The sequence below is a fragment of the Carassius auratus genome, chromosome 14, assembly GCF_003368295.1.
Source record: "Carassius auratus strain Wakin chromosome 14, ASM336829v1, whole genome shotgun sequence".
NCBI lineage: Eukaryota > Metazoa > Chordata > Actinopteri > Cypriniformes > Cyprinidae > Carassius > Carassius auratus.
Genome location: NC_039256.1, coordinates 30,041,270 through 30,057,382, shown reverse-complemented (window position 1 = coordinate 30,057,382; position 16,113 = coordinate 30,041,270). Strand labels below are relative to the sequence as shown.

At 37.4% G+C, this 16,113-nt stretch overlaps 1 protein-coding gene and 1 long non-coding RNA gene across 4 annotated transcripts; both read right to left on the bottom strand.

Moving 5' to 3' along the window:
• Positions 1 to 1,420: 1,420 nt before the first annotated feature.
• On the bottom strand, positions 1,421 to 4,302 carry LOC113114282 (uncharacterized). The gene is made up of 3 exons (XR_003293701.1): positions 3,330 to 4,302; positions 2,372 to 2,487; positions 1,421 to 1,717 (listed from the first exon to the last, which is right to left on the bottom strand). It is a non-coding gene; the product is annotated as an uncharacterized LOC113114282 (long non-coding RNA).
• A 559-nt stretch (positions 4,303 to 4,861) lies between these two features.
• matr3l1.1 (matrin 3-like 1.1) lies at positions 4,862 to 14,858 on the bottom strand. 3 transcript variants are annotated; one of them, XM_026281168.1, is made up of 22 exons: positions 14,726 to 14,858; positions 12,688 to 14,196; positions 11,911 to 11,972; positions 11,457 to 11,495; positions 11,323 to 11,372; positions 11,125 to 11,237; positions 10,928 to 11,038; positions 10,703 to 10,828; positions 9,857 to 9,973; positions 9,616 to 9,740; positions 8,710 to 9,463; positions 8,412 to 8,466; positions 8,244 to 8,278; positions 7,990 to 8,121; positions 7,549 to 7,688; positions 7,282 to 7,474; positions 7,005 to 7,136; positions 6,766 to 6,896; positions 5,835 to 5,967; positions 5,592 to 5,730; positions 5,300 to 5,421; positions 4,862 to 5,189 (listed from the first exon to the last, which is right to left on the bottom strand). In XM_026281168.1, the coding sequence occupies exons 2-22, from the start codon at positions 13,999 to 14,001 to the stop codon at positions 5,166 to 5,168; spliced, it is 4,047 nt and encodes a 1,348-aa protein (XP_026136953.1). In that variant the 5' UTR covers positions 14,002 to 14,196; positions 14,726 to 14,858; the 3' UTR covers positions 4,862 to 5,165. The 3 variants fall into 3 exon arrangements, with proteins under 3 accessions (XP_026136953.1, XP_026136955.1, XP_026136954.1); XM_026281170.1 differs by having other exon boundaries at positions 7,990 to 8,115; XM_026281169.1 differs by having other exon boundaries at positions 12,688 to 14,071; positions 14,726 to 14,833.
• Between the last annotated feature and the right edge of the window lie 1,255 nt (positions 14,859 to 16,113).

Below are 16,113 nucleotides of genomic sequence, written 5' to 3'. Positions count from 1 at the left end.
GCCAACTGGGGTGGCAAGGCTTTCTTTTAGGGTGGCATTTGCCACCCCATGCCACCCCGGTAGATCCGCCCCTGCTAGAAAGGGAGTGTAAAATGTGGATTTTAGGTAAACACTGATATTCTGCTGACTCGTGGAACACGGCGTTAGGCATTGACCTTTAGATTTAATCCAGGATCGGTCTAATTCAACTCACATTTAAAGACTTTTATCCCCTCCAGACCCGCTCTGATCCAGCACTGGCCTTGCATATTAACAACAGAACTACTGAAGAAATCCCTCGCTTGTTTTATTTCGGAAGCTGCTAACACTTTCAGCATATGCAAACAGTATATCTGTGGATATCTGTGGTTAGTCAGCAGTCTGTCAGACTTCTGAAACTGAGATAGCAAGCTGTTGCCCCTCCAGGGTTTCAGATACACCCGCTTGGTATTTTGGTCACACAATGCATTTTATATTTTTTAATGTGATTATGAGAAATACAGATAAAAGTATATTGCTGTATGAGCAGTAAAGCACACTGTGTGCCAAAGACAGTCTCTTCCTTTGAAAGATGTTTAGTAATTTCTAATCAAAGAGAAAGGGAGGTTTCACTGAAAACTGAATCATATCTGTCTGTGCAACATCTCCAGCACATTTCTCAAGTTTTATCAGCAGTAGCCACTAATAATTAGCAGACAATCCAGCTTTGGCCATGGTTCACCCTCAAAAATATAAAAAAAATACAAATCACTGCACTTACGAAAGTTAACCATGATTTTACTAATTTTTTTAAAAAACAAAACATGGTTACTATAGTTAAGATATGGTAACCACAAATTAGCCATGGTCTTGCTACACTAACCATAGTTTAACCATGGTATTTTTAGTATATATATAAAAAAAAAACACCTGCTTAACACACGTATTCTACAATAAAATCATGATTTATAAGGGTGGGATGACAATATAATTTCAAAAGATACTAATATGTAACATTTTTGTATTAATGCATACACTGTGGGTACTGATATGCCCCTTTTAGGGGTAAATATGGTACTTTGTGAAAAGGTATCACCCTATTGAAAGCTTTTGTACCTTTTTCTGAGTTTGGATTCTTGTTATTTAATAGATTTCTCTGCTGAAACAAATAAATAAATAAATATAAAAATTTAACAGAATTTGTACTGGGTTTACTGGCTATAATGTGATTTGTACTGGTATTAATAATGCTCCCTGCGGGTCCACTAATTTGTTCCCCTAACGGTAAACAATACATCCTAATGGAACGTGTCCCTAAACACACTACAGGCATCCATTGTTTAATGGTTAAGAGTTTGTAAATGTTGTAATGGTTTTTGTGGAAGCCATTCGAATTTCTGTGATGGTTTCATGCCAGAAATTGGTTGCTTTTAATATAATCCATCAAAAACAGACATGACACAACTGCTCTGACAGAATGAGATTCTGTATAGTCACGCATTCTTTCACGGATATTTGCATCTCAGAATGAAATGCAAGTAAGCATTGCTCTCTCCAGCTCATATTGTGAATTGCACTTAATTTGAATCTGAATCTGTTCCTCTTCATATTCAGTTCTCCCACCTGTGAGACATCAGGTACATTGACGGTGGCCCACGCTTCAAGAGAGCTCAGGTCGTGGTAAGAGCTGATGTCCACTTGTTTTCTTGGTAGTTGCTAGAAGGTTGGAGACCACTTTTGCCCGGAACCTGGAGTAGTCCTGTTTGGAAAATTTTGGATTACTGTCCTAAAACTTCTCCGCCACATCCTTGTCCACTGCAGACATTTTTTGTTAGTTGCCAGTGAACTGTTACACTTGAAATTTTGTATAAGGTTAGAGCTGCCCGAAGCCTCGGCGTTGCCCTATACACCTGGGCAGCAGGAGATGATTTTTAAGAGGCGCCATAATCCTTTGTCCAATAGCAATTAGGATTATGACATTCACCAGACAGCGGTCACAGTGTGCATATGAACATGTGTTGAGACAATTAGAACATCTGGAAAATTAAGAACTTTAGAACTTTATAATGTTACAAAAAAAATCTTTGTTAATCAAAAATCTAGAAAAATGTTGAGGTTCAAATAGCAAATGGTTACTTAAAATTGTAATATATCTCACAATGTTTCACATTTCAAAACATGTATGTGTATGTTTAAGTGTTAAAATCATGATGACACAATTGTTTCACGCTACCATTTAATAATGGCAGTCTATATTTAAATAAATATATTTGCGTTGCAATTAACAAAACATAACATTAACATTATTTACAAAAAAACTGTGCACACTGGAAAAAGCTTTTCCTGCTTAAAGATGCTTTATCTATTTGTTTGAAAAACTGTAAAAATCAAATGTCTGTTTTATGTAACTTACATGTATTGTAAAAAGGTCAATGTTGACAGCTCTTAGTTTGATAGACTGCAAGTTTATTCTGTTCGGTCTTTTCATTCTGGCATCAAAAAAGCAGATGAACTTAATAAATGTTAGACCTGAAAGAGAGTGAAAAAATGCTGAGAATAAATATAAGTATAAACAAACAGAGCCAGAGAGCGCTGACACAGGTTCCCCTTCCAGCCTGAACGGCAGAATTCACACGCCATAACACTCAAAACAGCGTAATCAATCATTTTTTATCAACCTGTTACGATGACATTCATCCACTCATTGTCACAGCAGGGTTGAGCGGTTCAGAACTGAACAGAGAAAGCCTTTTACATTTAAATTCAGTTCCTCGAATTGTAACAGAATTTAAACTGATGCTGCAAACTAATTTTAAATCTGTAATTCAAGTTTGAAATCAATAGTTTTTATTAAGTTCCATTTTCATATGAATTACTATATATACACACACATTTCAAAATATGACTACAACGTAAAATTACTGTATTCGATTTTAATATATAAATGTGGAAAGCTGTTATGCTGGAAACCGCAATACATTTTTCTTTGATGAACAAAGCATTTATTTGAAATATAAACCTTTTGTAAAATTATAAAATGTCTTTACTGTCATTTTTGCTCAATTTAATGCATCCTTCCTGAATGATGAAATATTAATTAACTGTTAATATAGTTAATAAAGGAGTAGTGTAATTAATATTATTATTTTGTGTATTTCATCTGTTGACTGTATAACAAGGACTTATATTATAAAATGTATTTTGAATTGCAGTACAGTAAATTCCTCTTCCTGGCATTTCAATGAATATTAAGAGACAAGTGTTTAGCACAACCCTGCTCCAAAGATGGGACTTCTGAATGAATTTGATTTTAGTCCTCTGAAGGAAATAATTCTACAGCTACTTCTTAAACATTAATGTATCACACTGACCAGAAGAGTTCAGGCTTCCAGGCTCTAGAGGAGGAGCAGCAGGACAACATCCAATATCAGATTGGCTTGTGGGTAAGGAGGATCACCCCTGCAACGACAGAGGAGCACTGAATACAACACATACAATCTCAACCTCTAGATGCTTTACTGAGCCCATACATCACCTTTATAGCTAAACATAAGAATCTCAGAGATGAAGAACACTGCAAAATACCAGCCGTACAGATGAAACAGGATCTGCAGTGGTTTGGAGGACCACTGAGATGCTTCGTTAAGATGCAACATAAACCGAGCAAACAAAGATAGATGTGCAATTAAGAAAACTGTGATGGACAGCTTGAAAGGATACGACAGGTTGTCTTCCTGCAAAAGCAAAATTAAATTAGTAAGTTCATCCTTTATTGTCTCCATTAGTAGAATTTGTAAGAGCAGGCGAACTTACAAAAAAGAAATTAATGTCCATAATGTATGCCTAAAAGTAGAGGAGAGACTGGGAATTTTAACCCCTTTTGTCTCTGGCTGTTTATGGTGCTGAAATACTCAATAATTGTCTCCATCTGATCACTAGAAGTTTCAGCCATTTACAGATCTAAAGCTATCATAAAGTAAACTAAGAAATTATGCTGATTTGTTTAATGATATAATCTGCAAACATTGAATTCATATTTTCATGAAACCCATCCATTTAAATGTAACACTGATTTTTTAATAAAGGAAATAAATCTGATTTACCACTGAAGCAATGAATGAAGGGGGTAATTGTGATTTTTTTATTTCACAGTTCTGGCCAGTTTTCATCTGGGAATTCTGATTTCTTATATATATATATATATATGAGACATAATTGAGAACTGTAAGATACAAACGTAAACATAACACTTTTGGATTTCTTCTCAGAAAGCAAAGTTTTGTTGAATCCTCTGAAGTGACTATCAGAAAGTAGCAACTTAACTCTCACTCACATTTTTGAACATAGACCTGAAAGTGCATGATCTGAACCTACATTTTTGTAATTCATGACTGAAAACATTTGTAACATGATTTTGAGGTACCATTTTCATTCGTTTGATTTTAAAATGGGTTTCAAAGGATGAATTTTGAGATTTTAAGTTTTTCAAGTGATAAATAATATCTGATGATTTCTAAAGTGTGATAAAAGAAAAATCCTTTTTTTTTTTTTTTTTTTGGACAAAGGTCTGAACTCCTGTTATGATCTAGGTTTTTGTGGTGCACTCTTGCCATATATTAAATCAATTACTTTTCCTACATTTTTAACAAAAAATATGGGTAGAATATCTATTTAGGAGTTTTAGACCTTTCCAACCATATATAGTTTGTCATGATTAGATTAGGATTTAATTGTAATATAGTGAACTAAATGTAGGAAAATCAACTCTTATTTACAATCAACCCCACATTATTCTGCTTACCGTGTGCGCTCCTGTTGAATCGTCATGGAAACGGCATGCTGTGGGCGGAGACAACCATCAGCCGTCCAGTCAAAACCAGCGTCAAGAAAACAAGCGCACTTATTTGATAACTGTACAGGTCTTTATTTGAACGGGAATGATTTTATGGCATTCTGTTTTACAGTACAGTGCTAGAAAACACATGCTTTTTGAAGAAAACATGAAAGTTTTCTATTGATCACTAGATAAAACCACTCATGAAATAAAAGGACAACAGAACAAACATGCAACAACAATAAAATAAAAAATGCATTAGTACTAAATCTCTTAACGACTAAACATATATTACGATGTGAATTAGCTACAGTATGTCATCATCGTGAGAGTCCACGAATGATTTGTGGATTTTCTTGATTCATCACATGGTTTATGTTGAACGCTCTTTGTGCTCCTAAGAGAAAAAAAAAGAATGAGAACATATGTCAGTCTTGTATAATTTCTAATACACTAAAGATAGATAAGCAAAATCATCATGCAAATAAGAAGTCTGTGAAGGTTTGCCTTCAGCTTTTGATGATGCATTGGGGTCCTGCAGTGTTCGTTCTTGGCCTCTTCCTCACTGGCATAAATGGTATTACACAAGCTACAGAAGTAACCCACCACGGGCCGAACGAACTCTGTGCCTGTTGGTAACGTACAAAAGATCAGTTGTGCAGAAGCAGAGTACTGTCCATATAAGTGCCTTAATTAAGTGCTACTTAATTCCCAGAGGATTTGCATGAGCGTTACAAGCTCTCACAGCTCAGGTTTGTTAAGCATCATGTTTTAAGAGAGCTGTGAAGCACACTCTTACCCACTGGATCCATCACAGGTGTTTGCTTCTCTGACACAGCGTCTGAATTTTCCACCTTTGTTACACTTCCATCATCAGCTGCAGAAACCTGCTTCTCATCTCCCTTTGAGTTGTCATCTTGATTATCATTCGAAGACTCCTAAGACCATCAGACACAGTATCAGTTGATGTGCTGCACAGCTGTATCTGACACCTTAACATTAGGGGATTTGACCAAAGAAAGTAAAAGTGAGAATGATCTACCTCGACATTCACAGATGTCTGGACAGACGCCTGCTGCTCAGAAATAGTGTTTTGTGTCTCAGATTCATAATTTTCCTCCTCGAAATCAGAAGATGGGTGTACAGAACCCTCACTAGGTCCATGTAGAAAGTCCCTAGCAAACAATACAAAATGGATAAGAGTACATTTGGTGTAGGGATGCAGTGGGTGACTTTCATAGTTGATTATTCAGCTCATAAACTGATCAAATGTGATCGGTCTTAAAAAATGTACTGTGTTTACACTTGAAAAATGTGCAAATTGAAAACTATACAAATATGACGAAGATCATGCTTTAAAAAAAAAAGTGCACAACATATAATATGCTTTACAACATAAGATTTGTCCAGTTTTCAATAGAAGGAACAGCAATTTCCTATGTTTTAATCACACTGCATTAACTGTTCTCATAAAAACAGCATTAACTGTGTTAGATGTAGGATTCAATTAAACATGGTGCATTTAAAACCTAAATTTAACATCCCAAAAATATTTAATAAGAATACCATGTTTTCTCTGTTGCACTCCAGCCAGTTGATACAAAGTTTGTGCTCATCAACATTTAATGTGGACTTATAATAATGATGAGCCTTGTAGCAAAACACTAAAGAGCACACTCATCTGACAAAGGCAATCCAAATCAAAGCCTATACTACAAAAGTGTTTTGTGCTCTGGACAGTTTGGGGTTGTGCACTTTTTGTCAAGCATTTTTACCCATGTTTCACTTATATAAACAGACATCAATTGACTAATTGTTAAAAAATGCAGGCTATAATCAATTTTGCAGGGCTTGAGGCCATGACACCAAGAAACAATGACTGCTTACGACACACTATACAGATGACAAAGTAGTAAATAGCACTGCTATTTTTATTTTATATTTCAGTACATACAAATCAAGTGCATAATTACCTTTTATTTAAATGAGCATGCTTGGTAGACACTAAAATCTTGGGATGTATTCCAGCAACTGTAATTTTATTCATGTTGGCCGCAGCTACAACCTTTTCAGCATCAGAGGCATTTTTCATTTCAATCAGTCCCTGGTGGGTGGGATGGGGGGGTAGAACAACATTTTAAGATTTCATTGAAGGAAGCACTGAATTTATTCGAAATATATACACACACGCACGGCAGTTATAGCTACTAACCGTTCGATGAAGGCGAGACATCCAATGGCGCACTACTTTACCATACGGTTCTGCGATGTTCAGAAATTCTGCATCCGTGTACTCATCAGGCATTGGAAGGTTTCTGATCCGGAGAACTCTGCCATACCCTTCCTGAAGTATTGGAAAGCAACAAGACACTGTGTTAGCTGAGCTGTGTACAATCAATGCCACGGCAGTGTTTACATGGGTTTTCTGATCTCCATAAAAAGACATTATATTTGAGATTCAATTTTATGAAATTATTTCTTGATTTGACCTCCTCATCACTAGACGTCTGCACGATTGTGTCCATGTTGGTTTCCTTTGCTTCCTGAGCCTCGGCACCTTCTTCAGAGATCTCAGCCATCACTCCTGGACTCTCCTCACAGGAAGCCAGTGTGCTTGACGGCTCCTTATTGTTCTCTTCAGTATCTTCCTTAACTTTCTCTGAGTCAGCGTCAACACTTTGCCTGAAACAGAATCAAATATCATCTCATATGTTCTTCAGAACACAGGAAAACTACAGAAAAGTAATGCAAGTTACCCCTCGTTCAGTTGGCTGTATTTCTTTGACACGGTTATCCTCAAGTTTCTGCCACCTAGCTTAATGTGTTGCTTTTTACACTCGGCTTCGAGTTTTGCAGCATCGGCAGCATTCACCATCTCAATTAATGCCTTCTCCACCTGCGATGAAAACAAAATTAACATAATTCTACATATTTGATATAGACAGATCGTGCATATCACGTATCATCAACACTGATAAATAGAGCTGTAAGGAATTCTCTTGAAAACTATTAAACAAATATAATCAAATGTTTAAAATGTTCAAATGTAAAAAAAAAAAAAAACCAAATATATTTTAAACTGTCACTTAGCCTTAAAAAATAGATTGCAAATTAACAGTTGAACATTTTACTTACTTTTGCATAGACAATTTCCTTCTATTTAATGTTAAAATTATACTTTAATTTGGTCATTTTACCTTTCGACTGCTGCGAACCAGACAGCAGTTTGCCACTTCTCCGTATTTTTCCCCAATTTTCATCAAATCTGCTTCACTGTATTTTTTAGCCACTGGAAAACCTGCCACCTCAAGAACTTTGCCAAACTGTTCCTTAAAATGAAGGGGAAATTATAAAGAATTCAAAATGCCTTAGCATAATTAATAGAAGACACCATAATGTGCGTTCCATATACACACAATCACAAACCCTTTAAAGGGAAAAACAGACTAACCTCAGTGCTTGAAATCGAGATCTCCATTTCATCATCTAAAACAGAATGGATATACTTCTTCAATTATTTTTGATTAAAGCAAACTACAAAAATGGTTTTAAGAAAGTATACAGCAGACCTTTATCGCTTTTACTGTTGAATAATTTAATAACGGTGTAAAATAAATACCTTTTCCTGTCAACACTCCCTCCTTGTCTAGATTCTCTGAAAAATCTGCCGCCTCCTACACAGACAAAACAGGACAGATGTACCAGGCTATATCTTTTTTAAATATGGAATGTAATACTATGAACTGTGTACCATTCTCTACCATCTGAAATACTTAAATTGTGTACATTCCATTCAAAAGGGGATCAGGATATGACGTAAGCATGACTTGAATGTGTTGCAAGAAAGAGCACCAAAGCTGCTAAGGCTATGACTAATGTAGTAATGCTATATTTTTTAATACTTTTTTTTTATTTACCTCCATCTCCACTGTATTGTCTTTTTGCTCCCCTTGTTGTTCGCTTTTTTCTCCTTGTTGAAGCTCATTTTGCTCTCCTTGTTGAAGCACTTCTTTCTTTTCTTGAGGCTCTTTTTGCTCTCCTTGTTGAAGCTCTTGGGCTTCCTTACAATCGCTCGATCCTTCCGAAGTAGTAGCAGTTGGTACACACTCTGAGATCTCTGGCTTTATGCTCAATGTGCCCATGTCTGAAAGTTTGGTATGATCATCTGACTTGTTCACAGCTTGGCCATGTTCAGATGCATCCGGTTCCTGTTCATCTGAGGTTTGATGCGCCTCATCATCCACATCTTCATCTACCGTGAGCTCATCTTCTGAATTCAGTGCCTCACCATCATCTGCGATAACTGCCACTCCTTCAAGATCACTATCATCAGCCTTGACGTCAGACTGATTGTTATCGCCTTCAACGGTCTTCTTCACACCATCCTCTGTTTTGGTTTTTTGCGTCTGGTCTTTCGAAGGAGAGCTTCTTTTAGAACGGGATTTGGATGAGCTGTCCCGTCTAGAGCTCTCTTTGGTTCTCTCCCGTGAGCGTCCACTTTCTTCTCGTCTCTTAGAGTCTTGACTCCTGCGAGACCTGGACCTCTCTTCAGAGGCTCTTCGTTTGGGGCTGGGAGAGTCTCTGTGGGATCTCCTCCTTGGGCTGCAACTCCTCCGTCTTTTCCTGCTGCTATAAGAAACTGGTGACTTTTCTTCGTCAGCATCCGTCGTACTAGACCATGAAGAGAAATATCAAGCACGTTATTTTAAAAGTAGAATGGAAAAACACACACCAAATTAGTGTTACCCAACAAAATAAAATTGTCCAAATGCAAAAATATGGTGTCTTTACAAGCCAACATAAGATCGGCAAAAGAGGCTTACTCAAGCGTCTGGTACTCAGTTGAGGAGCAAACGGTAATGGTTTTTCCTTTTATTTTAAGAGATTGGGTTGAATAGTGCTCCACCAATTTGTCAGCCTCTTCTGCACTACTCATCTCCACATAACCCTGCAAAAAGACACAGTCTTAATACAACATAGATGACTGCAGAGAATAAAAATGCCATAAGATAAGTAAAAAAAAAAAAAAAAAAAAAAAAAACTGAAATATTTTCTATTTTCTACCCGGCCTGGGAGAAACAGAGAATTTTTTACGGATCCGAAACGCTTAGCAATGGCCGTCAACTCCGAGCGTATGCCATCACCAGAAGGTAATGGTGAAAAGCTCACTACACGAGAAGTCTGTAAAACAGGAAGGAAAAAATTCAATTACCATTGGTAGCATACTGGAAAAAACAAACAGATGCAGTCATTTTTGAAGGTGTCACGGGTAAACTCTTCTGAATGGCACTTGGAAAATATCTCTGATCCCTTCCGGACATAACGAACTTGGATTTCCGACAGAAAAGCAGATAGCGAAGTAAATGTAGCTGAGGTGGATCATTCAAGTTAATCATCATAAGCAGGTATCATTTTGTCAAGCGTGTTATTTCGTTTATCAAGCCTTTGACAACACAGATGAAGCACTGTTGCACTCCTGCTCCATCTCTGACTTCAAAGTCTTAACCATATTTTTAGGATGGGGTTTTGTGAAGTAGGGAAGAGTCTTATTCAGGGACAAGTCTGGCAGAAGATTCAAAATGTTTAACATTGCTAACAAGCAGGGGTTTTGAATCCGGTTCATTGAAAATTTTGAGAAAAACTGTGTTTACCATTTGATTCTTCTTTCTAAAACTAGTAAAATAAATCAAGATCTTAATCATATATTTTATAATAATTTCTATTAGTATTACTACAGTGACAATATAATGCCTAATTCATTTAGGAAACAACATGTTGTCTTTGTATTATCACTTAATATTTTGGGTTCACACAGGAAAATATGGTTGTACTGGTATTTTTGGAAAAAAGTCCTCATATTTGGTTGTCCTCTGCATTAAAAAGTTTGGCTTGACATAAATTCGTACTCACCTGTAGGAAATTGAATGCTGCAGACAGAGTAAATACAATCAGTTCTCCTCTGATCCTCAAAGGGTTTTGGTAGAAATATTTTACTATATCCTCTGCCTGGCCTGCTGTTCCCATATTCACAAAAGCCTAGAAAAATATTACAAGAAAAGAGTATTACAGCCCATTTAAAAATCAGATTCATATATTTGATAAAGGAGTTGTATATATAAAAATAAAATGCCATACCATTCTAGGTAACATGATAATTTTGACAATCGCCCCAAATTGGCCAAGCAATTTTTTCAGGTAAGCTTCATCCACATCATCCACTTCAAACTTGACACACACCACTTTGCACTGCAATCAGATTTAGTTTAATAAATATAACACATGTCTGAACTTTAAACCAGAAGCGAAACAGAACATCACAAATAAAAATCCACCTTCGTTGTTGCTTCAGTCTTATTGCTCTTCTGGCTGCTTGATGTTTGACTTTTACTGCTCGACACTGCACTTTTGCTCCCTGACGATACATTTCTACTGTTCGAGGATCCACCTGAAAAAAGTACAACATCTGTTATATCTAAAATATCTAGAAGATAGATAGCTTGAATCACTACGAAGAGGAATAAAGACGTTACCTCGTTCCTGTGTTGTTCTGGACGTGTGTCGATCAGGAAGGACCTCATTTCTGTTAAAGTGTGTACAAAAATGTAATCTAACACATTTTTTGGATAGGTGCTGTTTTACAAATATAACGAGGGAATGATTCTACCTTCGAGCAGATTGGATTGTCTGATCCCACGCTGGATATCTAATGAAAAACGATATTTGTGGAAAACTTTTATTAACATTTGAACATTTTGGCAGTTGCTTTTAACAAATTCAAGGCTTGCATTTTATCAGTATGTGAGCAGAAGTGAACACATGCAACTGTTAGCATCATGCTACTGTTAACCTGGTTTACCACATAAAACGATAAGATGGTAAATACATAATACTTTTACTTTATTATAAATGTGTCGTAAAGAATTGCACACGCTTTGTCTGTACACTGTGTTAATTTTAATGTTAAATCTGAATGACTACTGGCAATAAATCTGTATAAAATGTAGCTAAATCTCTTAAATCATCCTTGTCATCACCAAATATGTTTCTTAAACTGCTTGACTTTCATGTTTGACAGAAATACTTGCACAGGAGTTAAAGATAAAGTTGAAGATACTTACTTTTCCACAAGACTAAGTTGACTATTAGCATGTTGGGCTCCTTTTATATGCAAAGACCAGTCCTAAAACACAAGTTATATCTCTAAATATTCATTCATGAGGAACTAAAATGTATTATATGCATAGTCCATATGATTAAGACAGACTTCCATCTACTTTAAATGAAAAGGACTGTACTGAAAAGTAAGCAAAAATCACGTATATTGTTATGCTTATAAAAACTGCATATGCTATCAAAATTAACAGATCTAACATTTTGGTTGTTTCAGACAAAAACGATCATCATATCAAGAAATGACAAGTCAATTTTCAAGTCATTATGCAGTGAGAATCCTCCTTTCCATTATAGCCCTTAAATCTCATTCCAACTAGCGCTTATTTAATACTTTTTGCATCAAAATGAATTCGATCCAAGTATGACTTCATTGCTCAGTGACTCCATTGGTTCTGGTATGTCTTGTGACCGAATATGATGCAGCGTATTTGCATATGCAGGAGCAGGAATGAGATTTAAGGACTACGTCAGTGGGATAGTGTCTTCATACAGCGCATGAGCCGAGTGGACTGCTTTAAATGTTACTTTCTGTCTTTATTAGGTTCAGAACAACATGACAGAATTTCCACTCTGGGGTAAACTCTACCTTTAATGGATTATTAATAAACATGCTACTTGGACTTACCTCATATGCCACAGTACGCACATGTGTATTTTGCCTGCAACTGTCTGGTAAATAGCTGGTAATGTAGAATCTGTAAGAGCAAAGATAAGCTACTTACCTTGTTAGAGAGGACAGTGATTTCGCAGAGCACACATGCGTAGGGAAATACTGGAGGAACTTTCCCGTGGAAATCTGACGCCTCCTTCCTGGTGGGCACTCTAGGAGCTGACTCGGTCCTCCGTTGGTGTGAAGATTGACCAATGTCACTGCCGGCCAGGTGTGAGGGTGGAGCAAGGTCTCTGATGGACAGGAGCGAGGGCAGACCGACGTCTCTGCTGGACAGGAGATTCGGTGGAGCGATGCCTCTGTTGGACAGGAGCGAGGATGGAGCGGTGTCTCTGCTAAACAGATGTGAGGACTGGCCAATGTCTCTACTGGACAGATATGAGGGCTGGCCAATGTCTCTACTGGACAGATATGAGGGCTGGCCCATGTCTCTTCCGGAAAGATGTGACGACTGGCCAATGTCTCTTCCGGACAGGTGTGACGACTGGCCAATGTCTCTTCCGGACAGATGTGAGGTCTGACCAATGTCTCTCCCAGACAGATGTGAGGAGTGACTGACGTCTCTGCTAGAGCGATGCGAGGACTGACTGACGTCTCTATTGGACAGATAAGAGGATTGACTGACATCTCTGCTAGAGCGATGGGAGGATTGACTTGCATCTCTAGTGGACAGATGAGAGGACTGGCTGACGTCTCTGCTGGACAAATGCGAGGATTGACTAACGTCTCTGCTGTGGCTAGAGTAAGACTGCGGGACGACGGATGTTTTCTGCCTCGATGGTTCTGTGGCATGAGACGCTTTGTCAAAGTAAGACGGTTTGTCTTTTAGATGGTTGTATTCAACCACGTAGTTCGAGTCAGAACTGGTGTACGTGCATGTTGGAGCGCTTGTTTGTTGGGCATTTTCCCAGCGGTCGTCCCAGGTTGGAATTGGCTCTCGAGTAATGGAATATGACTGACGCGCAGGCAAATCCAATGGATACTCAACCAGCTGTGTGTGGCTCCTGTCGTCCCAGGAGCGAGATGACGAACTGGCTTGGAGCGCGCTGGACCTAGATGAAGAAGGGTTGGACGCTTTCTTACTTTTGATCTGCGCAAGAAGGTCAGGAAGGGTATCGGCTGCGATGAGATGCTCAGGAAGCTGGGCAAGAGTTTGAAGGTCTTCAGCATCCAATCCACAGCTGTGCAGAAAAGACAAAGCCTTAGCAGACGAGAGTACAGGTTCTGATGAGGATGGAGACCCGCTCCTTATTCGCGACCTGTAAGCGGTAGACTCCCGTTGATAAATTCGTTGCGAGTCTTTGTACTTGTCACTGCTTGCGCTGTAATCATCAGCTGGGTTTCGGTATGGTTGATTGTAAGACATGTCCCAAAGTTGTCAAATATGTGCAGGACCTCAAAAACAATCAGCTCCTTCAGGGGCAGCTGCTGCTCACCTGTCAAATGTTGATAAGGAAAAATTGTTCTGCTTGTATAAATGTTACAATATTGAAGAGATCAGCTTGAGGTGGAAGATCTGCTGGTGAATCCGGATGACTGGTGTCACCTGTATCAGTCTTACCTTGAGATGAAAAATCAAATCATTCACACTTTGTGGATGTCTCTGGATTGGTTTTTATAAAACTTCAGCTGTATCAGACCAGTAATATCACAACTAATCAGCTAATTAAAGTAGTAGATGTAAAATGTCCATTTGTTAGAAGATATGTTTAAAGGAAAGCAACTTTAACTGGAAACCTTCATCTTTACGTTTTGAATCACTTTCGCTTTCATTTCAAAATGCATTTATAATACACGTAAATTATTATACAATAAAAAATAATAGCGCGTAACAGCTTGAAATTAAACTTAAACTACCTCAATGGAGGTGAAGTTTGTTTTTCAGCTTAAAATGAAGAATAATTTGAGTTTTCCCTGAAAGGTTGATCTCTTGTGTTTTGGCCCGATGCTGCTAAGCGCCATGTTCCGTTTGTCTTTGGCCCTGATGCCAACCGCCATATTCTCGCAGACAAAAACATTATATGACGCGTAATCAGATTATATTACGAAGGAAATAACCAAGTTTGTACTGACTTATAAAAAAAACTTACCTTAAAGGCTGGAATAAATCAAGTGATCGCCAAAACGATGCAAAATAGCGGTTGTAGTGAAAGCGTTCTTCTTGTCTCCGTGTCTAAACCGGAAATGTGATCTTTCAAAATAAAAGTGACGACGGATGTATCGTTTGAATATGTGTGAATATCAAAAATGACATATTACATATTATTCAGGAAAAAAAACATATACATTATAACATTAATTGATTAGAACAGACCATAAAAATTAATCTCTGATAATGCAAATGTTTACAGAAACTTTACCAGCTAAAGTAACATAGAAAAACTATGGTTTAAATTTCAAACTATGTAACGTTAAACACAAATGTCTTCTATCGCTTCCAAAATCTTTAAACTCTTGTAAATACTGGCGTTTACATATGTTTATTTTTTTCCAGATTTTTATTGCCAGTAGTGACCTGCTATACTTGCTATATTACAAAGCCTTTTTAGCAATACAAATAGAGAGAGAGAGAGAGAGAGAGAGAGAGAGTGTGTGTGTGTGTGGGGGGGGGGGGGGGGGGGGGGGGGATAATTAATAAAACAACATAGAATGAAAACATCGTAGCAGCAGTTAAGTGTGAGGCATAACATTTGACATTTAAATCATTATAACAGAACAGCTATGACTTGCTTCTGAATTCATAGGCTTTTACTACATTAAATAGAGAAAATATTTGTTAATTAAAAAACATAATACAAATGAATCCAAATATTCTAGATGAGGGAAAAAAAAATAGAACATTTGTTTCAGAAACATAATACAATTTCTTTTATTTTAGTGAATCCTCATTACAACAAATATTTTTTTTAAAAAATTGTAGAACTGGAATTTTCAGACTTCAGCAGTTTTTTTGCTCACTTCCTCTGGCAAATGGCAAATGACTGGCTTCGTAAAACTATTTATTAGCGACATATAATCAATCTTACCAACTGGGACATCACCAAGTGCAGCGCTTCAAGATTCTAGCTTTATTGAGGTGCTCTTCTCTGATACAACAGCAGCAGACTCCAGTGGTCAAAGGAAAGCAGTGGATAAATCTTTGTTTGCTCAACAGGGTTCCTGTCTTGGCTGAGATGGATCAGTCCGAGTCTCCTGAAACACCGACTGTAAATCAGATTTAGTGCACACGTCTTGGTATGCGCACTACACAACACATAATATAATGACTGTGATATAGTTATATAGTGATAGGGTTAATACTACAGTAATGTTTTGACTCTAACCCTTTATGCACAATAAATGTATTAGTTTGTATCTGCTCATTTGTATGACGACATTTTTTATTAACCAAATGTAACAGGAATTAGGTCTCGCATTAAGGAAACAGGAGCATAAATATTCTTTAATTCGTCACCAGCCTTCCAACCATAAATTGGTC